Below are 20574 nucleotides of genomic sequence, written 5' to 3' on the forward strand. Positions count from 1 at the left end.
GTCATGTGTTGTCAGATGGCTTTAATGATGGCAAATGCCACCTGAACAAATGAAAACTCACTGTTGGTAGGAATTCTGGGAACCTAAGAGAGGTTGGGCTGCAATCTCATGTGTGGAAGCATGAAGCTCTGACAGTGTAAATTCAAGGGGGGTGGGTAGAGTGGTGAGTGGCCAGTCTCTATGAGGACATGGAAGCCATGTGAGTTTATAGTTTGAACAACGTAGATTCCCTCCATCTGCATAAATGTCATCATATCCTTAAATGACCTCATAGGAACACTTACGGGAATAGCTAATGATAACTGATTTTAAAATATGATCTAGAACTCTTTGGAGGAAAGGTACTATACAAATTAACCATGCAAAGCAAAAAAAATGTCATCTGTGTGGCTACATGGAAATTCCATACTGGGGTTTACTGATGCCTTAAAAAGCATTTTTAAAAGTTCTCCAAGTGCGGGCAGTGTGGGTGGGGTTGAACGGCACCCTGCCTTTGGGATTGTTCCTTTCTTTGACCCATGTCTTGCTGCCTGATCTGCATAAAGGCCCAGAATGGAAATGTGCACGCTTTATCACACTGTTGAAAATGGAGCCCCAAGTACACCTATGCCCTGGAGGCACTGCAAGCCCCTGGGCAGCCTTACCTTGTTCCAGCAGCCCTGGACTGGTAAGCCGTCTTCGCCCTGCAGTGAGGAAGGAAGGCAGGCAGCTCAGACTCTGGGAACAGGCAGACTCACCAAGCAGGCAGGACAGGGGGAGTAAGGGCCACAAACTTCGTGGCAGCTGATCAGGATGCCGCCCACCTGCTATTGTCTGTATCTTTTATAATCTACCCCAGGGCCTAGCCTCTGAAGAGGGAGGGACTCCACCGGTGAGGGTTACCTGTAGTTCCAGTACAAGGCCATGAGGAGCTATCCTAGCCTGTGGGTCAGCAAGCAGGGCCACCCGAGTGCCCTGTGCCCTGGGGAGAACAGCCTAAAGACCTGCTGGTGTCTGCTGTAGCTGCACTGGGTGCTGGGGCTCACGGGGAAGTCACCAGGGCATGGTGGCCTCGGTTTCCTCTTCCGCGAAAACCTAGGGAAGGTGTGACTGTATGAAGTGACCACCAAGGTGCCCCCAGTTCTTCAATTCTCTCATTGTCCTCTCTTCGTTACCAGAGGAAGAAGACACCTAGGCAGTTCCCTTCTGATGATCAACAAGGTAGAGGAGGGGACGCAAAGGGATGGGCAACCTCATGGCTATTTCAGTGTGGTCCTGAGGTGCCTTCAGCCAGGCCACAAGGGCTTCTGGCACAGCCTTAGCCATTGCTGGGAATCTGGGGGTCAGATGCAGCAGCAGGATGGGAATCAACAGTGCGCTATGTGTCCCCTTTGCTAGTGGGCCCTGATGTCTTGGCATATCAGGCACACCCCATGGAAATCTAGGAATCTTTGAGAGACAAGGTGGGGAGGGGGAGGCTGAACCAGGGCAAAGAATGGGCTTTCAGTCCAGTCTACTATAACTGCAGCCCAGATTCTAGATTGCCAGGCTCCAGGGCAGAGAAAGGATGGACCCAGGGTTTCAGGGGGCTGGAGCAAGCAGTCAGCCCTGAGGAAGTTGGATGGGAGCCTTCTCTGTCCTGGACCAATTTCACCCACCCCTCACGGGTGCCTAAACCTCTCACCTGGCATGCAGCAGGCAGCCAGCCTGCCACGGTTGGCTGAAGAAATGTTATCTTCTTCTAAAAATCATGATCAATAGCTCCCCCTCCCCCAACATGCACGGTAATAGTGCAGAAGACAGGAAAAACAGCAACAATGAGAAACAAGAAAGGGAAGGTGTGTACACTTCCACAGCAAAATTAATGGATGAATGACGTATGGTTATGGGATGTTACTGGAGAAAATGCCACTTTGCACTAAGGGTCAGATAAAGATGACCTTTGTTGTCCCCTCTGGGTTGGGGAGGGTCTGCGGGTGGAGGTGGTACATTTCAGGGCTTCATGAAGACTTTCTGCCCCCCTCCCCAGCACCCCCGTGGTGTGGCACTTCACATGGACTCAGGAGGGGAGAGGAGCCTCCGCGGGCCACAGCGGCATTCCCATTGGCACGTGGATGGTGGCGGCGGGACAGAGGAGGGCAGGGCAGGCAGAGGAGATTGGTGATGTGTGACAGAGTTGCAGGGCGGCTAGGCTGTGGCCAACAGAACTCAAAGTGCTCAGGCTGTGGAAGGGATGAGGCAAAGGGCAGGCCTGGCTGACGATTAGTGGAGGGACTGTGGAATTCTGCATTGAGGGTGTGCCTCCGCATGCTGCAGGCTCAGGGCTCAACAGGCTGGCCCAGGGGAGCTGCAGGGGTGGTGAGCAAGGGTGCTAGCAGTGGGGGACAGGAAGCATGCACGCTCTCCTTTTGTTGCATGTGCTAGTCCTAAAAAGTCCCTTCAAGGGGCTCTATGGCCCCCTCTCAAGGTCACTCAGTGTATTTTCTTCTTTTTCTCTTCTGTTCAAAGATAATTCCTGTGTGACCACAGGGATAGGGATGTGGGGCCAGGAATTCTCATCTGTCTATTACTTGTATGAAAATAGCTTCATGAACTTCAAACTTAAGGAAACTGAAGAGATCAGGAAGCTTTTGAGCCAAAGGCCTTGGAAGGAAGTGGCGTCTTTGCTCCCCTTTCAGTAAGTTGAAATGATCGCTGTGGAGGCTGGAATCTCCCAGGGCCGGTGGGAACAGACCTGTGGCCCTTTCGGCTGGGACATGCTTGGGTGAGGGGTCCTCCAAGTCTCTCCTCTCCCTCCATGCCTTCCCGTCTCCTCCCTTCTTCCTTGGCTAACATTCTCAGCCTTTCCATTCTCTTCTAGACTTTTCGTTAGTGAACTATCTGAAGGTGAGAGAAATGGAAACCAAGGGGAAAGGGGTCTTAGAGTGTCTTCTGGGATTTAAGCACAAAGGAAAAACGCTCTAGGATCTAAAATCCTGACCCTGGACCATCCCCTAGCTCTGGTGGTGTCACCAGGGCAGCAACCCAGACCGAGTCTACAAGAAACAGCAGGGCGGCCCTCTCCTCTGCCTCGGTTCTGGGCCTTCTCAGTCTACCTCATGTTTGTAAACATGCCATCTGTCCCCTGCCAAACCATGAGATGGTGCTGGGAAGGGATGTGGGGCCAGCCCAGGCATCTCATTCCAGTGCTCTGCTGGGTGCTCAGCCAATGCTTACAGAACTAACTGCTGTGTAGGAAAGAAGAGAAGGCTCAGGTGCTAAAAATCTGTCCAGAGAATCCACTTTTTTTTTCTGGAGGCAGATTTTCTGAGAAGCAGTTCTGAAAGGAGGCTCAGATGCAGCTAAAGCTGGTTTCAGGATGGGGTGTGGGGGCTTGCACTGAGGTGGTGTGCTTTTGAAACAGCTGCAAAAGGAAGCCCAGGAAACACCCCCATGAACTCTGCATGCTCATGGGGAACTTGGCAAGAGCCCCTGAGGACCAGCCAGGGCAGGGCAGCCCTTGGTGTCTACAGAGAGAAGAGGCAGGAAGTGGAGCTTGGATGGAGGGAGCAGGAGCGGAGGCTGGCTAGACAGGCATGCAGGCAGGAACCGCACACGTGGGGCGCACACGTGGGGAAGCCCAAATCGGCCATGCAGGCAAGGGAGGGTGATGCCATACCAATGGGCACGGGGCATCCAGTCCGTCCAGCCCTGGTAACCCCGGCTCCCCTTTCTCTCCTTTAAAACCTCGGTGTCCCTGTTCACAAAACCAACCACGATGATTATTTAGGTCAAGGCTGGCCAGCTCCAACTGTGGAGTGGAGAGGCCCAGTCTTACCCTGGCCAGGATGCAGGACCCTGAGGCATTTATAGGTAGGGCTTAAATCCCAGATGATGCTCACATCCCAAATTCACCCTTTGCACTTTATTTGGTACAACTCTCTGAGAGAGTTGAGCTTTGGAACATGTACAGCCAACCTCTCCATTTAAAGACCCACCTAGAGTAAACACAGGGGAACTTCAGCTTCAAGGCAGCATCATTTTCAGAACCTTCAGATGGATTGTGAAGGCACTTGAGAAGCGCGGCTGATGTGCCACACAGCAATCCTTACTGGCTTGTTTGGGAAGGCTTCTTGGGGTGTCTGTGTACCGATTTGGGCCTGCAGTTTTATAGTTTTTAGCTGGATGGCTGGTGGGTGTTAGGAGGCTGTATATTAAGAGTCCCTTTTCTGGCCGTGTGCTGCCCAGTTTTGGGCCTATGTGACCCTCAGGAGGTGCTAACTTGAGTGTCCTGCATCCTGACCAAGGATTCCAACAGCTTGAACTGCTGGCCACAAAGGTGTCCACAAAACAAAGAAGGCAAATGCATGGCTCACAAATGCTACACTGGCTTCCAAAGCTATCCTTTCCTCATGTCTTCTCCATTTCCACTCATCAATTGTTCTGCATCTTCAAAGGAAAGGGATTTAGCCAGAATTACTTGCAGCTGTGGTTGGAGGGCAAAACCATCAGCAGGCGAAATTCACCGGCCATGTGAACAGATTTTGGTAGCATCAGTGTAGTCATTTGGCTGTCAGCTTATTTGCCTTCTTCGTTTCCAACTTGCAAACCTCAAGGAAAAAACCAGAACAATGCAAGTGATAAATGAAAACATACCAATGGACAGGGGGCATCTAATCCAGGCGCTCCTTGGTCTCCCTTATCCCCTTTAGGCCCTCTAGAGCCTTTCTTCCCCCTCTCCCCCTGTAAATAATGGTTTAGTCCAAGAGAAAAAAAATAACATCAACACTTTAGGATCATTCTTGAGTTAAGGTTAGAGACAGAGAAAGAAAAAAATTTAAAGAGGGGAAAAGAGCTTCTCTCAGGATATTCTCCCCAAGAGGATTTGGGGTCAGTATCTATCCCAAACCCTCTAGGAACCGGAGAGTTTCGCTAAGGCAGGTGGGGAGGGGCAGAGAGGAAATGGAGTCCTGGGGGCAGGGAGCAGTAGGGCTCAGAGCCCGTGGGAAGGCACATGGAAGATACTGGCAGCCGGTTTTGCTAATACTGGGCCCAGAGTAGGTCTGTAATGAACAGGGAGCCCCACTTCCTTCACTTTGAGGGTCCAATTTTGAAAGGCTTTTCACTGACAACTTTTGTCCCAATTGGTTTTCATCCTTTTGATATTCTATTAGGAGGCAAGGTGATTTTGTTTAGCGCCCTGGGGTATGTGTGTGTGTGAAAGTGGCATGCATGAATGTGTGCATGTACATGATTGTGCGTGTGCGTGTAGGAGTGTATGACTATGTGCTTGTGCATGTGTATACAAGTGTGTGCTTGTATGTGTGTGTCTGGGTTCGTGGGTGGCCCCTGGTTCTCAGTTGGGTCCTCCCATTCTACCTGTGTCTCTGGTCCGTCCTGGTCTGAAGTCATAAGCAGTTATTTGTATAGGACAAGTTGGTTCAAGGAATTCATTTATTTCTGAAACACATAGTCTTTCTAAATTGAACTCTATTTTGTACATGTCAGGATCTCCATTTAAAGAAGGGCTGCGGGGAATTCTTCGTAATGAATTTGAGTTTGGGTTTTCATATGTAGGGTTTATAAAGAGGCAAATCTGCCTGGGTACTCTTCTCTACAGGCTGGTAGTCTAATGCCTGGGGACTTCCATGGTGTTACCCAGGGTGGCAGTGCCTGGGAGGTGGGCAGCATGTTGATCGGAGCAAAGGCTCTGGGCCCGAGAGGGTTCTGCCTATTATCAGCAGTGTGACTTGGGGAAGTTTCTTAACCTCTCTGAGCCTCTCTGAGTTTCTTCATCTGTAAAATACGGATAATAGCACCTGCCTCAGAACTTTGTGGTGAGGTCTGTGCACACTAAGTGTTCACCACTGGCTACAGTACATGTGCTGTGCAGTAAATCAAAGTTGCTTTGGAATGATAACTAGAGTGATGTTTATTTCTTGTTGGCCACTATAGCAGAGGACTGGCCTTGTGTCACTTGTTCCCTCAGCCAAAGGCTGCAGTGTTCATTACAGGAGGCCAAGAATAAGATTTTTTTTGATGTTTCCCTGGATTGGGAGTTACTCCAACTTCATGATTCCAGAGGCTCCCTGTAATTGCTAATACATTGTTCTAAGTGAGTTCTCTAGGTGGTATGTGCTTAAGAGGAAACATGGATATGCATACCAGGTGTGATTGCTTTGGCTCTAAGATGCACCCACCAATCACGGCAAACCCATGGAAAACTTTCTCAGAAGTGCGGTCCCTCATTCTCCTTGGGTCAGGCCAGTGTAAGCACAATTTCCTTGGTTCAGGGGGTGGGCAAAGCTCCCAGAGTAGGGGCTTCCAGGCCCCAGATGACTTGCCTATCGGTAACAGAGGGTAGGCTGTGGTCCTGATTTTCAGGATGAGAAACTTGCACTCTGGGACATCATGTTCTAAGGGCATTGGAAATGGCTTTTGATTGGTGTTCTTTGAAGATTATTAGAGTAGTAGCTTTACCTACATCCTCCCTGCCCCCCATCCCAAGAGCAACAGGATGGAGGCCCTGGCAAAGAGGGAATGCTAGCTAGGAATTCTAATGGGGAAAGGGGCAAATAGAAGTCAAGTAGCAGAGGTTTCTTTAAAAAATATGTAAATGTATAAAAATTGATTTTAGAGGAATTGGAGCTGAGGGAGCAGAAGAGAAAGGATGAGGGATACAGGGCTATTATAATAGGGTGCACATACCTAGGCGTAGAAATATTGAAGGAGTAAAGGAAGGAAGAGGCAGGCCCAGGCCAAAGGAGAGAGGAGAGGAAGGAGCAGCGAGGAGACAGGGTGACCTGGTGAAGCAAGACACATACACACATGCGTGCACGCACACACTCTCACATGCACGTACCCCAGAGGGCGCATCTTGGGGGTGACAGTGCCCTCACTGCATGCACTCAGACCTTCCAGCTGGTGGGCTTGCAGAAAGCTCCACCATAGGTACTGCTTTCCCTGGTGCCTAAATTGCCAGATTCACAGTCCCTTTTATCCTTTGACAGACTTTTTCATCTGAAAATTGGTTCCTGGGCCAAATCCACAAAGCTATTGAGGGACAAGAAGAGTGCCCCAGTGACAAGGGACGGACCATTCTTTCCACTGTCCTTAGAAAACTGCCTGTTTGAGCTCTGGCCTTTGCCCATCACTCTGAGGACCTTCTTCCTTCCATGACTCCTTCCATGAACAGGAAAGAGGCTCCAAGACCATCCCCTGGCAGGTCATGGAGAAGCATCGTTTCAAAATTGTACCTCGGTTCACTGTAAGATAGAGCAACAGGCTTGTGGTGAACCCCCTGGAGCCTCTTGATGGGGTCAAATGATGTGTGGCAAAGTTTGGGAGCTGCCCTACAGGCAGCCACTCTCTCATACCCGGTGGGGTGGAGGGGTGTGAAGTGAGTTTGAACATCATCTCCAGCTTTACTTTCCAAAGTTTCTCACCAGAATGTCATCTAAGCCCTTCTGGTCTTTTACCGTGACTAAAGTAAGCTTCCGGGCATCAGAAAAACTGTCCAGGGCAAAGCGTTGACACTGCTTGGAACTTTCTTGGTTTCGGAGGTTTATTACTAAGCCCTCACATCTCCCTGTCAAAATCCTGTTAGAGCTGGTGATATATAGAGGTCTCAAAGAGGAGGTAAGATGTAGGGGAGCCTCTTCCCGGACATTCTGGCATCCTGAGAGTCAAATGAAGAAAACAAGCTGCTCCTTGATTCAGAAATTCCCTCTTTGGAGTAAGTCCTGGTATACTCAAAAGAAGTTCATGGAACTTGACTACTCATTGGACTTGATTTCTTTTAAGTGACATACTGCTAATTTATATAGGGAATAGGGGAAAGTGTATAAAATCTTAGAAAAGGGACGTGGAGAAGAAATATTCCCACTGATTCCTGGGGCCTTACTGCTCATTCAACAGCCTTGGTCCCTCACACCGTGGGGCTTCCAGCTCCCCACCACCCCTCTGTCTGTGATAAGGGTGTGTGCCTGCCCTGCCCCCACCTCTAGAGCCATGTAATTACCACCATGGGAAGGACTGGTATGTAGCCTTCAAGGGTCTCAGGGCCTCAAACCAACTGAAAAGGTCTTAAGAAATAAGTTCAAAAATTATTAATTGAATGCAATAAGGGAAACCAGAACACTCTAGAAATAAATTAGAAAGGAGGTTAGTATGCTAAGTAGAGGTGGAATGATCAATTTTTTAGTGGTCTAAATTCTCTGATGCCACAGAAATGAAGGCGGGCTTCCCAGGCTGCCTTAAAAGGCTGGCACAGTTCTGGAAGCAGGTCTGTTTATTCCAGGGGCTTCTAGACTTGGTCTTCCTACAGACAATCCTGTAGGGGTAGTTCTGCCTGCTCCCTCCTGTTTATATGGGATGGACTGAGCTGCTTTTGACCAGCTGACAGAAAGGAGAATTCAGACATAGAAGTGCTCAATAAATACATCTTATACTGAAGAAACTGGAATCTGTGACAGATATAAGCATACAGATTCTGGCACTTTCTACTCATGAACCTGGTTATCAGTGTTTCAAGATTAGCAGGAAGCCTGGGCTTCTAGAAGCCACCTACTCTGCTTCTAACTGTGTGAACTCAGTGTATTTCATCATCTTTCTTGGTCCTGCTTCTTCCATCTGCTCTTCCCATTCCGTCTCTTCTGCCTCTAGAATTCTTGGACATTATGACCCACTAGAAGACACTCCTGGGCCTCTAGGAGTGTGTCATACTCTGAGAACCACTGTGATAAAACAGCTGATGAGACATTCTAGAAAGGACCCCAAAGGTTCTCTCTTGGTCAGTTAAAGGGTCTCTCCTGGTTCCCAAAGTATCATGTGTCCTATACTATCCCATGGCTGTGGGTGCCATGGACACACGATGACCATCACATACTGTGTCTGGGTGCAGGTGGCAGGAACCAAAGTGATGGCAAGAGGCATTACCAAGAGAAATAATGGCTGCAGTATTTTTTTTTAAAAGGTCAGCTGTTTACGACAACTGTCTGCTTAGTTTTGGAATTGGAATTTATTTTCTTTCTCACCCTTGGCCTGGGATGCCTGGCAAAAAAGTTTCAGAAGGCTAGGACTGGGCAAGATGAATCTAAAAATATCATTTAGGGGCCCATTATCAGGGCACCACAGGGAGAGCTGGCATGTGACTCTGGGTACTAGATGGAGATGCTAATCTGATGGCTACCAAGGGATGCTGCCTCCCCTTCTTGTGTGGAGAAATAAATACATGTTTCAATTTCAAGATTAGGCCCCAGGCTCCCTGCAACGCTGCAGATTAAGACCCTCACTATAAAGCCTTTTAATTTAGGTTGATTTATCAGGAAAAACTGTATTTGCAGTGTTGGGTCAGGAACCCCCAGTTGATCATTCCACCACATCAGGAAGACATTAGTAACCAGGGCCAAAGTGCGAGGGCTCAGACTCACCCGGTTTCCTTTGTCCCCGGGTGGTCCGTGTAAACCCTGCAATAAATCAGAGAAATGAAGACACGTTAATGAGAAAACACAGGATGGCCATACAGTCCTTCCTTCCAGGCTCGTAAAGCTCTTCACGGATGCCTAATTCATTGGAGACAGGTTTAATTATCCCCATTTTACAGAAGGAGGACAAAGGGGCTCAAGGAACTTGACCAGAGACAGAGTTGCAGGCAGAGCCAAGAACACAGTTCTGGGCCCCGGCTGACGGGCTATGGAGGCACCAGAAACAGCAGAGCAATGGCTGCGGACCCCAGAAACAAGAGGGCTTCCGGTGGGAGCCCTCACTGCAGGCCAGTGACCATGTTCGTCTAGACTGCTACACTGAGGGGTGGTGGCTGCTGAGGAACACAGTCTAGGCGAAGAGAACCCTCCTGGCAGAGGAGGTGTTCGTGTGGCTCTCCTGCCAGGCTCTTGCTAGAAAATGACTCCAAAGATCCTCAACGCTTCTGTCAAGGTGCAAGCTGTTCTTGGCAGTCTTTGGCCAGGGGAATGAGCAACAGGCAGAGACTGTCTGCAGTGGCCTGCTTAGCCAGAGCAAAGCCGTCTGGGCAGCCAAGCATGGAACTGGGGAACAGATGTATATCCTTTAAGTGGGTGGGTAACAGAAGTCTGGGCTCTCTTAGGCAATCAACTTTAATAACAACTCAATGGGGAAATCTGCGGCAACTGGAAAGCCAGTCCCATGGGAAAGGTGTGTCTCTCATGAAGCATCCTTTTTGTATGAGGGTGACCTGGATCTGATCCCACCCTGTCTTGAGGGTAGGGGCCATGGCGCATTCATCTGTGAGACCCCCATTGCACTGAGCACAGAGGCTTGCAGTGGAAGAGTCTCATCTGTATTTGCTGCATCCTGTCAGGAGGTCCACACGGCTGAGGACCAGGTCCCTAACAGGGGCCAGGTGTCCCGAGTTGGCCTGGAGCAGTGCCCAGCGGGAAACTTTTGGCCCATTGACCACTGGCTATTGGCAGCTTCCTCTGTCACAGAAATGAGAATTCTCATTTGGCTCCACATTTTTTGCTCCAGGCTCTGGGTATTGTTTTGACAGTGCTTCTACTGGGGGACAGGGTTTGGTGGAAAACCCCCAACCCCACGAGACTTACAGGAAGCCCAGCTGCTCCCGTTGGTCCTGTCACCCCAGGGTCACCTTTGCTGCCCTGAAATGGAAGAAAGACACCCATGAGCCCTCCCTGAGGTGGCAGCAGCCTTCCATCCACTGTTTTCTGTTTTCTTCTGAAGCCCAGGAAACCTCTCCAGCCCCTCTGAAAGAGCCCTCCAGGGAGCCAGAGCTGAGTGGAGGGTGGGGGGACTGGCGTGGACTCTGCCCTCTCACCCTCCCTGGCACAGTCTGTCCCCCACGGCCCTCCAGGAGGACTGGGCAGTGTCCTGGGGCTACTGGCTGATCTGAGGCAGAAGCACGGGAGGAGAAAAAGGAGGAGGTGGGCATATAGAGGGAAGGCAGGGAACAGAGAAAGAAAAGAGAGAGCTTTGATTTCTCCTTTGAAGCTACAAGGGTCACCCCTCAGAGCAGCCACCCTGGTTTCCCAAAGTGGCTGGTGGTTTCAGGGGAGCCTATGTCCCTCTTCAGCTCTCCTTTCTTCTCACCCTCAGCTGTGAGTAGGACAGAGCACCCCCTAGGGCAGACTCAGCAAGGTGGGTGGATAGCAAGACGGGGAGAGCTGCAGACATGCAGAGGTCCAGCGCCCATGCAGGCCCTGCAGTGCTCCCACCCTCTGAATGTGTGGGGACGGGCCTGGGAGGAGCAGATATGGAGAAGACACACAGCTCACCTCCTCCACTGAGCCAAGCCCTGCCCCTGACCTCCCACATGCCCACTCCACGCCACTAGAGCTGGGAGCACAGTGACCTTGGGAGGTGGACTAACACCCTGCCCTCCTGACTCCTTGATGTCGTCCAGAATTTTCTACCATCACCCTGTACTCTGTTGACTGCTGTCTCCCTAATTCATTACAAAGTTTAGACATGTCTGGTCCCTACAGTCCCTGGGTCCTTGCCAGACAGCCGGTGACTGACACCAGGTGACCAGAAGCTGAGTGGAGGGACTTCTCCATCTCTGTCCACTCACAGCTATAAAATGAGCGCCCCCATCCTGCCCAGCCCCCCAATGGGCTGCTGTGAAGATCAGGCGAAGACATGGATGGAGGCGTTGGCTGGGCCTAGGTGAGTGAGTGAGGGCTGAGACTGCAGGGGCGGACAGCCTGGGCCGAGGGGGCAGCCCGGCCCTCCTCCTGGGCGCCCAGGCTCCTGGCTCACTGAGCACTCACCCTCTCGCCCTTGGGTCCCGCCGGGCCTGGAACTCCAGTTGGTCCCGGAGTGCCCTGGGGAGGTGCAAGAAAGCAGAGGTGAGGGTCCTGGGGCTGAGGGAGCCCTGGGAGCACCGCCCGGTGCCTGGAGACGAGCAAGGTCCAGAGGCCCAGTTTTCAGGGTTGGCGAGGCCAGGCTCGTTCAGAGCAGTCATTCAACTGGGGCGCGTTCCTGTTTGGGTCTGTGGGCCTCAGGAGAGAGCACCTTTCCCCGCTTCTGAGCCAGATTTGAGGAAGGAAACCCTTTTGCTGCACAACCAAGCTTGCCAAGGCTGAAAACGGTAGGAGAAAGGTTGCTTAGTTCGCTCCCAGAAGCGCTTGGGAGGGAGTTGACGCCATCCCAGGGGTGGGGGTGGGAGCCGGCACCCCTTTGCTGTCGCAGCTCCACATGCAGCAGGAGGGTCTTCATGCTACAGAGACCAATGCAGACGCACACAGAGAGGCAGGCGTGGGAGGGTCATTCAGCCACCGCCCACCCCACTCGCCCCCGCTGTGGGCCCTGGCCTTCAGCCTCTGGCTGGGGCCTTTTGTTCCCCACTCCCCGACCCTATGGAAAAGGCTGGACTGGAGAGTGTGAATCAGTAATGCGTCAAATGTCTGCACACACTGGCCTGGCAGGGAGGTGGGTCATAAGCACTCCCGACTCAGGCTGCCGGGGAAGTGGAGAGCTGGAGCTATGGAGCTGCGTTGCCTAGAGACGGAATGGGGCTGGCGATGCCATAATTAAACATCTTCCCCAGGTCCCAATTTACAGCCCAATGAGATGGAGTCTGTTTCACAGCTTCCTGTTGCTCTGCCTCAGTATGTATGTTCCTGCTCAGACGAGGACTTGAGCACATGCGGCTGGGCCTGTGGGTGCTCTGGGCGCAGCTGTCTGTGACAGGCAGGGCATGAGCGAGTGGGGAAATGCTGATTTACTTTAAGTGAAAAAACAAAAAGAGCAATAAGATGTTCTTGGTGCTCCTTCTGCAGCTCTGAGGGAAGAAGGAAAGCTATGGGCATCTGTGTCACGAGGACATCGAAAAATGAAAGAGGCCAGAACAGGGTCACGGTTCAGAACAGCACTCTGGAGTCACCAGCCAGCTTCAAGTCCTGCCCCGAGGCCTGTAAACTCTGCAATATTGGATAAGTTTTCTGGCCTCTCTGGGCTCTTGTTTCTCACCTATAAAATGGGGGTGATAACATGAGTGTCTGCCTCGCAGGCTGCTGCCAGGTTAAAACAGACGAATGTGTGTCATGCATTTGGCACGGAGCCTGACACCTAGGAGGTGCCCAACAAGTGCTAGTATCGGCAGGGCAGGATTATTCTCCCCGTAAAAATTTTCCTTTAAGGTTGTGGTACTGATTCTATGAGGAAAATAAAACCTTTGGCCCAAAGTGGATAGAATATATGCCTTTGCACTGCTCCCCTCTGTCCAATAAGAATGGAATAAGTAGTTGAGAGGAAAGTCTTAGTTTCTGATTCCAACCACAGATGACAGCCCTAGCCCTGACCCTCCAGGGAAGGGTGAGCTGGACGTGAGGAGAATGGAAAGGGAGGGACTGCGGTGGAGGGGCTAAGCTGTAGTAATGCCTAGAATATGTGAGAGTCTACAGTGTCAAGTCCATAACTGCATGGGGTGGGGAGCCCTAAAAAGATGTCAACTTGGGCAAGTCATGTCCCTCCTCTTTTTTATGAGGGCACAGAACAGGCACGCAACAGGATGAGGCTCTGAGTGGGGTTGCTCAGCTCTAGGCTACTGGTGGCACCAGTTCTGAGGTCTACCTCCAGGCCTCCAGGAAGGCCTGCTGCTGTTGGGTTTTGATGTCCTCCCTCCACAAATGAAACCCTGCAAGTTCTTGTCTTCCCTTGAGTGTCCCTCCAGCTAGCTCATTAGAACCTCGTCTTCTGGGCAGACCATGCATCTGTAGCCTCAAAAGTTTCCTGCAAGGGCAGAGCTGGGACTCGCTGGCTGGAAGGGGCTGGGCACACATACAGTCTCATTATGGCTCCTGGGCAGGGAAGTCCAGCCTGCCGGTCCCTGATGGTCAGTCACCCCTATACCATGGGAGGGTGTTGACTGGGAGTGTCATTGCCCTGCAGACCACATGGGGTGCTCTGGGAGGGGGACTGGAAGGTGGAAAGGAGGGATGTTTCTCCTGATGCTTCAACTGTTTGTCACAAGAAGGGCCAGGTGCTTCTAGTCATGAGTGCTTCTAGTCTTCTGCAATCAGGACGAATGGTGACGAGGGGATTGCTTTGTTGGGTTACAGGATGGCTGTGGCACCACAGGAAGTGAAGTGTTGTCACATGCCCACAGAACGCTGAGCTGGACAGTCCTGGGTGCTCTCAAATCCCACACCTGCCCTCACCTGTCAGTGTGGTCCCCACCCTCATACAAACCAGACGGTGGCTGTGCGGGACTAGGAAGCCCTCGAGGGCAGACAGGAGATGACAGAGCTCACAGCATGAAGACGACACAGACACTGTTGTGTGTGTGGGAGGAGTGAGGGCGCAGACCCTCAGGAGTGGGCTCCAGGCTGAGCTCGGCATTCCTTGAGGACTCTGTGCTGTTAGACTGGCCTCCCATCCCACATCCAGAAGTCTGGGAATTCAGACGTGAGAACCCTGCGTGCATACTGCGGCCAGGGGAAATCAGATAAAGGCCATCATCTTTGGTCAAGAGGCCCGCATAAGCACTTTCTTGTGGTAGCTTTCTGCTGTCGGTGGTGAGGTAAGGCATACCTCAGTGGGAAAATGGGACCACAGCAGGACAGACAAGAGGGGTCACAGGCTGGGGGTGGGGTGGGGTGGGGTGAAGGGTAATGGAGAAGTGACACTCACCGGTGGCCCAGGCCTGCCGTCCAAACCTGAAGCTCCCTGGACGAAGGGAACAGTTTGACCAAAAGAAGGGGAAGGGAGGAATGGGAGGGAGAAAAAGGGACCGGGGAGGGAAGAGGTGAGTGAAGCAGTGACTCTGGACAGACATAAATGCTGGTCATCAAACAAAACAGAGGGCGGGTAAGCTTGGGAGGACAGGTGATGGTATTCACACGGAAACCAACAAAAACATGGAGACACTGAATGTGGGCTGGCTGACTGCTGAGCAGGCTGGGAGAGGTCAGTGCAGATGGCCATTCTGATCCTCTGTGCCCCCTCTCTCCTGTTATTCCCTATCAGAAATCCCTCTCCCAAGGGGTTGCAGAACTTTGGGGAAAGGGTACAGCAAGTGAATTCATGGACAGGTGTCTGGAGCCAGAGTAGTGCATTCTTCCCAGGACCAGTCTCACTGGGGAGAGACAAGCCCGTGTGGAGGGTAGGGGCCTGGGGAGAGGGCCTTCCCAGCCTCTGTGCATAGCTGTTGAGAACAGGCCACACTGGGGAGCCTGAGGGGTCAGCACTGTATCGTGTTTAACCCCTGACTTTGAAATCCCGGCAGAAGCTGGCCTACTGATACTTCAGCCAGTGGGAGGAGTTGCTCTTGAATGATAACACTAAGGATGCCTGACATTTCTCTGGCATGTCACAGTTTGCAAAGTTCAACACAAACTCAACCATTCATATTAGCCTAGACAAGGGCTCTTTTATAGGAAAAGGCTTTGGGGGCAGCTGACTGGGACAGAGGTCTAAGGCTGTGTATCCCCTGTGTATAAACTGGCTGGCAGGTGGGTGCTGTTAAGACCCAATCACCATGCGGTATCAGTGATACATGTGGTGGGAATGGAGCTCTTGCTTCCATGCGGGGCTGTGAAGCTGCCCCTGTGACACCCCCTAGGAGAACCAGGAGGAAAATTATCCAATGATTCCAATGCGCAAACCAGGAAGAAGGCCATGGGGAAGCTGGCCTGGGAAAAACTGAGTTCTTGAAAACTGCTTCCAACTCAGCCACAGGAATGAGCCTAGGCCTCAGGATTTTATAGGTGGAGGGAAAGGGAGGGCAGGGAGCTGCTTCCTTCCTGGGGAAAGGGTGTTGGGTAGAAGGTTCCTACAGGGCCTCACTTCTCAGTTTTAGGACCATCTAATTCTGTGATGACCTTGACTCACAGTCTAGAGAGCTGTGGTTCTCAACCTCAGCTGCAGCATCAGACTTCCCTGGGGATGATGTGAAACAGTAGAGATCCGTGGGTCCCACCCTGGCTCAATTTATCCAGAGTCTCCAAGAACAAGGCTGGGGTTATGGCATATTTGAAAAGTTCTAGGTGATCCCATTGTGCAGTCAGCATTGAGAACTACTTCTCTAGGGCAAGTAGGAGTAACTCAGTAGGATACACCTGGAGAAATAGGACGCTGCCAGATGGGAATAAAATACTGAGGTGAAGCCTAAAAACAGAACTTTAGTTAAATATCCACAAACTTTGTCTATGCAGCATTAATACCGAGTTATCTTGAGAGGTCTGGAACAGAGGGCAAAAGCTGAGGCTTTCAGGCCTTATATGGATCACTGACAGACTTGTATGGTCTGCGGCATTACAAATCATTTTGATTTAATGTTAGAAAATGGGGAGAGTTCACATAAAATGCCAGATGTCCAGCTTCCTTTGAACAATTAGAAAATCCAGAAATACTGGACCCTCATTTCCTGAAGGCAACAGTCAGCTGAACTGGGAAGGGTCTACTCTCTTTAAGAAGAGACACATGGTCTGTAGCATACCACAGTCCCCACCATTCCCTCTTGTTTCTCTGAACATTATTTTCATTGCTGTTTATGAATATGCTTGCTCTTTTGTTTCCATAAGCTAGCAGAAGTATTTCTTGTACCCAAGTCTCTATCAAAAGATAAAAAAATTAAAGATAGATTACGTATTTTGTCTTTCTGCTGGCACTTTCTTTGTTTATATTACCTGTTTGGTCTCTGTGCCATTTGCATTTCAAGTCCTGATTGAATTCTGCATGTTCACTAAGATGGCCAAGGAGAGATTTACGGCTGAGTGGGGGCAGGAAGGCTCATTAATTGTAAGGAGAACATAATCATTCCGGACACAGCTTAAGATATGGGAAAATGTCATCCATTTTTCATAGTCTGTTAGGTGAATCAGTCCTTTAAATACTCTTACACTTAATTCACAAAATGAGGGTGTCCTCATACCTTTTGCTCTCGTTGCTTGGTTGCTGTGATTACATTAATCAGACCTTCAAACTCTGCCCACCTGGGGTATTTTCCATTGTTCCTCTGTTCTTTATGACCTCCCTGGGTGGGAACTGGCACTGTGCTCAGGTTGGAGAAAGCCCTAGGGGCTGGGAAGAGCCCCTTTGCACAGCTGTGAAGCTGACTCTGGCCCAGCCCAGCCCAGTCCCCGGCTTCATGTAGGACCTCAAGTGGTTCACTTTTTCTCTGGGTCCATCAGGAAAATGATTAGTTGGGTCACTAAAGCCCTTTCCAGCTCTTGAAAAATAAGCCCAAAGGAGCACCAGTCTCACTGGGATGTGAGGGAGGCTGGAACCCAAGGCTCCAGGATGGCTGGTGGGGTACGCTCACCTGGACACAGGTAAGGGGTGATGAGGCCATCAGCCCACTGGATTTGCCCAGGCCAGGCCCCACATCTGGAAATGCAGATGCCTTCTGAGCAGTTGCTTGTCCTGACCTGGGGCCTCTAAGCCCTGGGCAGGCTGACATCCGAGTTCCTGGGGCACTGAGATCCAAGCAGCCTCAGCCTGTTGGGACCAGAGAATCTGCTTTTTGTAAGCTTTTCTGCATGGCCAGTGCTTAAGGGCAGAGAGCAAGGACTCAGAGAATAGGAAAGAGGTGGGGAATCCTCTATTTTTCCATCACTCCCAAGTCCTCTAAGCTTGGCTCCTGGGAGAATAGATTTTTATTGCCTCTAAGTCATACAGAAGTAGGGCCTGAGGCTGCTTCTTAGACCACTTCTGGCTCCAGCTGGGTGCTCCTTGGGGTAGAAGGCCCTGTCTTACTCGGCTTCACATTTCCCCCACACCTATGCCAGAGCCTGGCGCTGAGGAGGCCCTCAGTAAAAGAATTAGAATCTATGGTCTTGCCTGGGTGGGAGAGAACACCACACTGAATGCTCTGAAATGCTTGGACCTTTAGAACCTCCAGTCTTCCATTCCAGAGGCCTTCTCCCAGGGCCCCGCCCACCACCCCTGGCCTCATCACAACACCTGGCTGAGCTCCTACGACAGTCTTGTGGGGCCTGTGATACTTACGGGTAATCCCAGAGGGCCTCGGTCTCCCTTCTCTCCCTGGACACCCTTCTCTCCTTTCGGTCCATCTAGTCCTGCTTCCCCCTGCAGGAAACGGAGATGGGGGAGGTCACAGGAGGGCATGTCACAGACAGCTCATTCTCGCATCCTGGGACCCGGAAATGGGGGTGATGGTGGGAGGTGGGGCAGGTAGAGGAGAGAGGATGGACAAGGTGGAGGTGGCTGGCCGCAGGATGGCAGGCTGGGGACTTCATGGATCCCCAAGCTCTGCCTCAGTTAGAGTCCCCTGGGTCCCTGCAGTAACTTTGAGACACCCAAAGGGAAGAAGGGGTGGGTGGAGTGGAGACAAACCCACAGGGCATTTCCAAGTCAGGCTTTGGCATAGGTGACCATCTGCATAAGAGGAAGACTGGGACTCTGTGGAGACCGACTGGCAGGGGTCTGAAATGCCAGCACTGGGGCTCCAAGGCTCTCAAACTAACTGGGAGAAGAAACTGCACAGTAGTCCCCTGAAGAATCTCAGGGCAGGAGGGCAGGGCCATTGTAATGCCAGAGCCTCCAGCCCCTCTTATCCATTTGAAATACTTCGGAGGGAGGAGACTGAGAAAGCCCCAGGCCAGAGTCTAGTGGGCCTGGACCCAGGGAAGGGCCCCACATTATGTTGCTCTCTGTCTCCCACCTATCCTTCAGGGTGAGTCTGGGGCAGGTTACATGGGGAAAGGACTTCATCATTTGCTATGACAGTAGACCCTGTCATTCTGTAGGGTCTTCTGATGGATGGCAGAATTCTAAATCCAAAGTCTGTCTAGCATCAAAGATGAATGTGAAGGGGATCATAGGACTTAATTCTTTCCTGATGCCCTCCACAGGTCACACGATTCCATTTAAGGAAGGGGTCAGCTGGGCCAACCGCCTCTGCAGCGCTGTCCCTCTTCTGCTCCCATGGACACACCCCTATCCTGTTCCCTTGCCCAACACCTGTCATGTGACCTCTTCTTACCTTTGGTCCAGGAACGCCTTGGAGCCCCTGCATTTGGAATCAAAACAAGGTGCCTCAGAACTGCATTTCTGGTTAAGTTAAAAAAACGTTGTGCACAAGTTGGACAATAAGAGCAAGGGCTTGGGGCGCAACACTTGGGCTGGGGTCCTTGTCCAGGGGAGGTAGAAGGGAATGCTAAGGGGGATATTGCTTGGGGCTCCCCAGGATGGGGTCTGAGCCAAGCTTTCCCAGCCATGGACTGACAGAGAGTCTTTCTATGCTCCCCTCAATTGACCCAGAGTCTCAGGAAGATTCAGAGGGAATACAGCAAAAGTTGAGTAAATTAATATATGCAAAGTGCTTAGAGCAGTGTCCGGCCCATAGTAAGTTTCAATAAATGCTGGCTATTACCATTATTACTACAACTACTACTTTTATGAATGACAGTGGGTGACAGTGCCATGGGGACTATGGACCTTGCTGAGACAAGGAACAACAGCTGTTGCTTTAGGATGCTTGGGGAGCCCCTCTAGATGCAATGCCAAGGGGACTGTTTAAAGGCCTCCTCTTATCATCTGTGACCATGGAAAGGCCAATCCAGTGTGGCCAGTTTTAAATGGATCACTTTCTACTTTGATCCTGGTCTTCTTGCTGGTTGGTTAGCAGGAAGGAGGAAGGGGAAGGAGCAGGTGTCTGATGGCTTAGTGACAGAGCAACTCCTATAGGGTGGTTGATCCAGACCCCAGGGCTGCCAGTCAGCTTTTCCATGATGTTACTGCGATGGTGCCTGTTTAACGTGGGAGGGCCAAGGAGTAGGGAGGGGTTTGTCGATGAGACAGGTCACCCTGGGAAGAGGAGGAGATGGGGACCTGAGGCTGAGATTGAGCCCAGTGACTAGCATGGGGAGGGGACGTTATTGCAGTGACCACAATTCTGATAAACCCTCTAAACTTACTGGAGGTCCAGGAGGCCCCTCTGGTCCTGGTGGCCCAGGAACCTGGAAGCCAAAGGGAGATTGTTAGTCCACCCATTACACTGTCAGTGGTCCTTCCTTTTGACATGGCCCGGAGTCCAGCTGGGGACTACAAAGCCAGGGGACAGAACTGCCCAGCACAGTCTCCCAAAAGAAGGCTTAGAACAGGTCAGAAATGCATAGCAACTCATTAGCGTGCACAATGTTGAGAAAACACATTGCCAGGAAATGTCCTCACAACATCTATTTTTCCTGATTTTCTTGAAAAACCAGAAAATCTGGCCATGCTAGGTTCTTGCTCTTGCACAGCAACAACTGCCTGGAGCTGCAAAAAGCCTCCCCTCCAGGTGGGGCATGACACCTTCAGTTTGCCCCACTCCCACCGTGGTCTCTAACCTGGACCTTGTGTGACTTTGATGCATGCCTGGCTCTTTTGAGCACTGAATTCAAGACCTTTGGCTTAGAGGAGCAGAGATGGGTTATCTGGAATGGGGGGAGGTGGACATGTTTTGGAAGAATATTCCTAAAGGGCCCCAGGTTTGTAACAGAGACTACTGGTCTCCCTTTTCCTAGAGAGTGGGCTGAAGTAGAAAAGGTGTAGACTGGACAGGGGAGATGGGGAGCCCCAGGGTGTTTGATCTCTCTCTGAAGGATGGCATTCACTGCAGACTCCATCTCTGATGGCAGTGGACATCCATTTGTCCACAGGCAGCCACCCCAG

At 51.2% G+C, this 20574-nt stretch overlaps 1 protein-coding gene across 11 annotated transcripts in view; it reads right to left on the reverse strand.

Moving 5' to 3' along the window:
- LOC108405049 (uncharacterized) overlaps window positions 1–20574 on the reverse strand; it is a 92430-nt gene that overhangs the window by 14057 nt on the left and 57799 nt on the right. For 4 of the 11 annotated variants that reach the window (XR_012133191.1, XM_073240916.1, XM_073240912.1 and 1 more), the window contains 9 exons: window positions 19836–19877; window positions 18902–18928; window positions 17905–17985; window positions 14587–14622; window positions 11724–11777; window positions 10542–10595; window positions 9390–9425; window positions 4615–4701; window positions 645–683 (listed from right to left, as the gene is read on the reverse strand). Coding sequence is in view for 7 of the 11 variants with exons in the window: in XM_073240916.1 (XP_073097017.1) it covers window positions 645–683; window positions 4615–4701; window positions 9390–9425; window positions 10542–10595; window positions 11724–11777; window positions 14587–14622; window positions 17905–17985; window positions 18902–18928; window positions 19836–19877 (456 nt within the window). In the remaining 4 variants the exon portion in view is untranslated. Of the gene's footprint in view, window positions 1–644; window positions 684–4614; window positions 4702–9389; window positions 9426–10541; window positions 10596–11723; window positions 11778–14586; window positions 14623–17218; window positions 17395–17904; window positions 17986–18901; window positions 18929–19835; window positions 19878–20574 lie in introns of those variants that run through there. The other 7 variants (XM_073240914.1, XM_073240913.1, XM_073240915.1 and 4 more) reach the window with 7 other exon arrangements.

The sequence above is a fragment of the Manis javanica genome, chromosome 7, assembly GCF_040802235.1.
Source record: "Manis javanica isolate MJ-LG chromosome 7, MJ_LKY, whole genome shotgun sequence".
NCBI classification, from domain to species: Eukaryota; Metazoa; Chordata; class Mammalia; order Pholidota; family Manidae; genus Manis; species Manis javanica.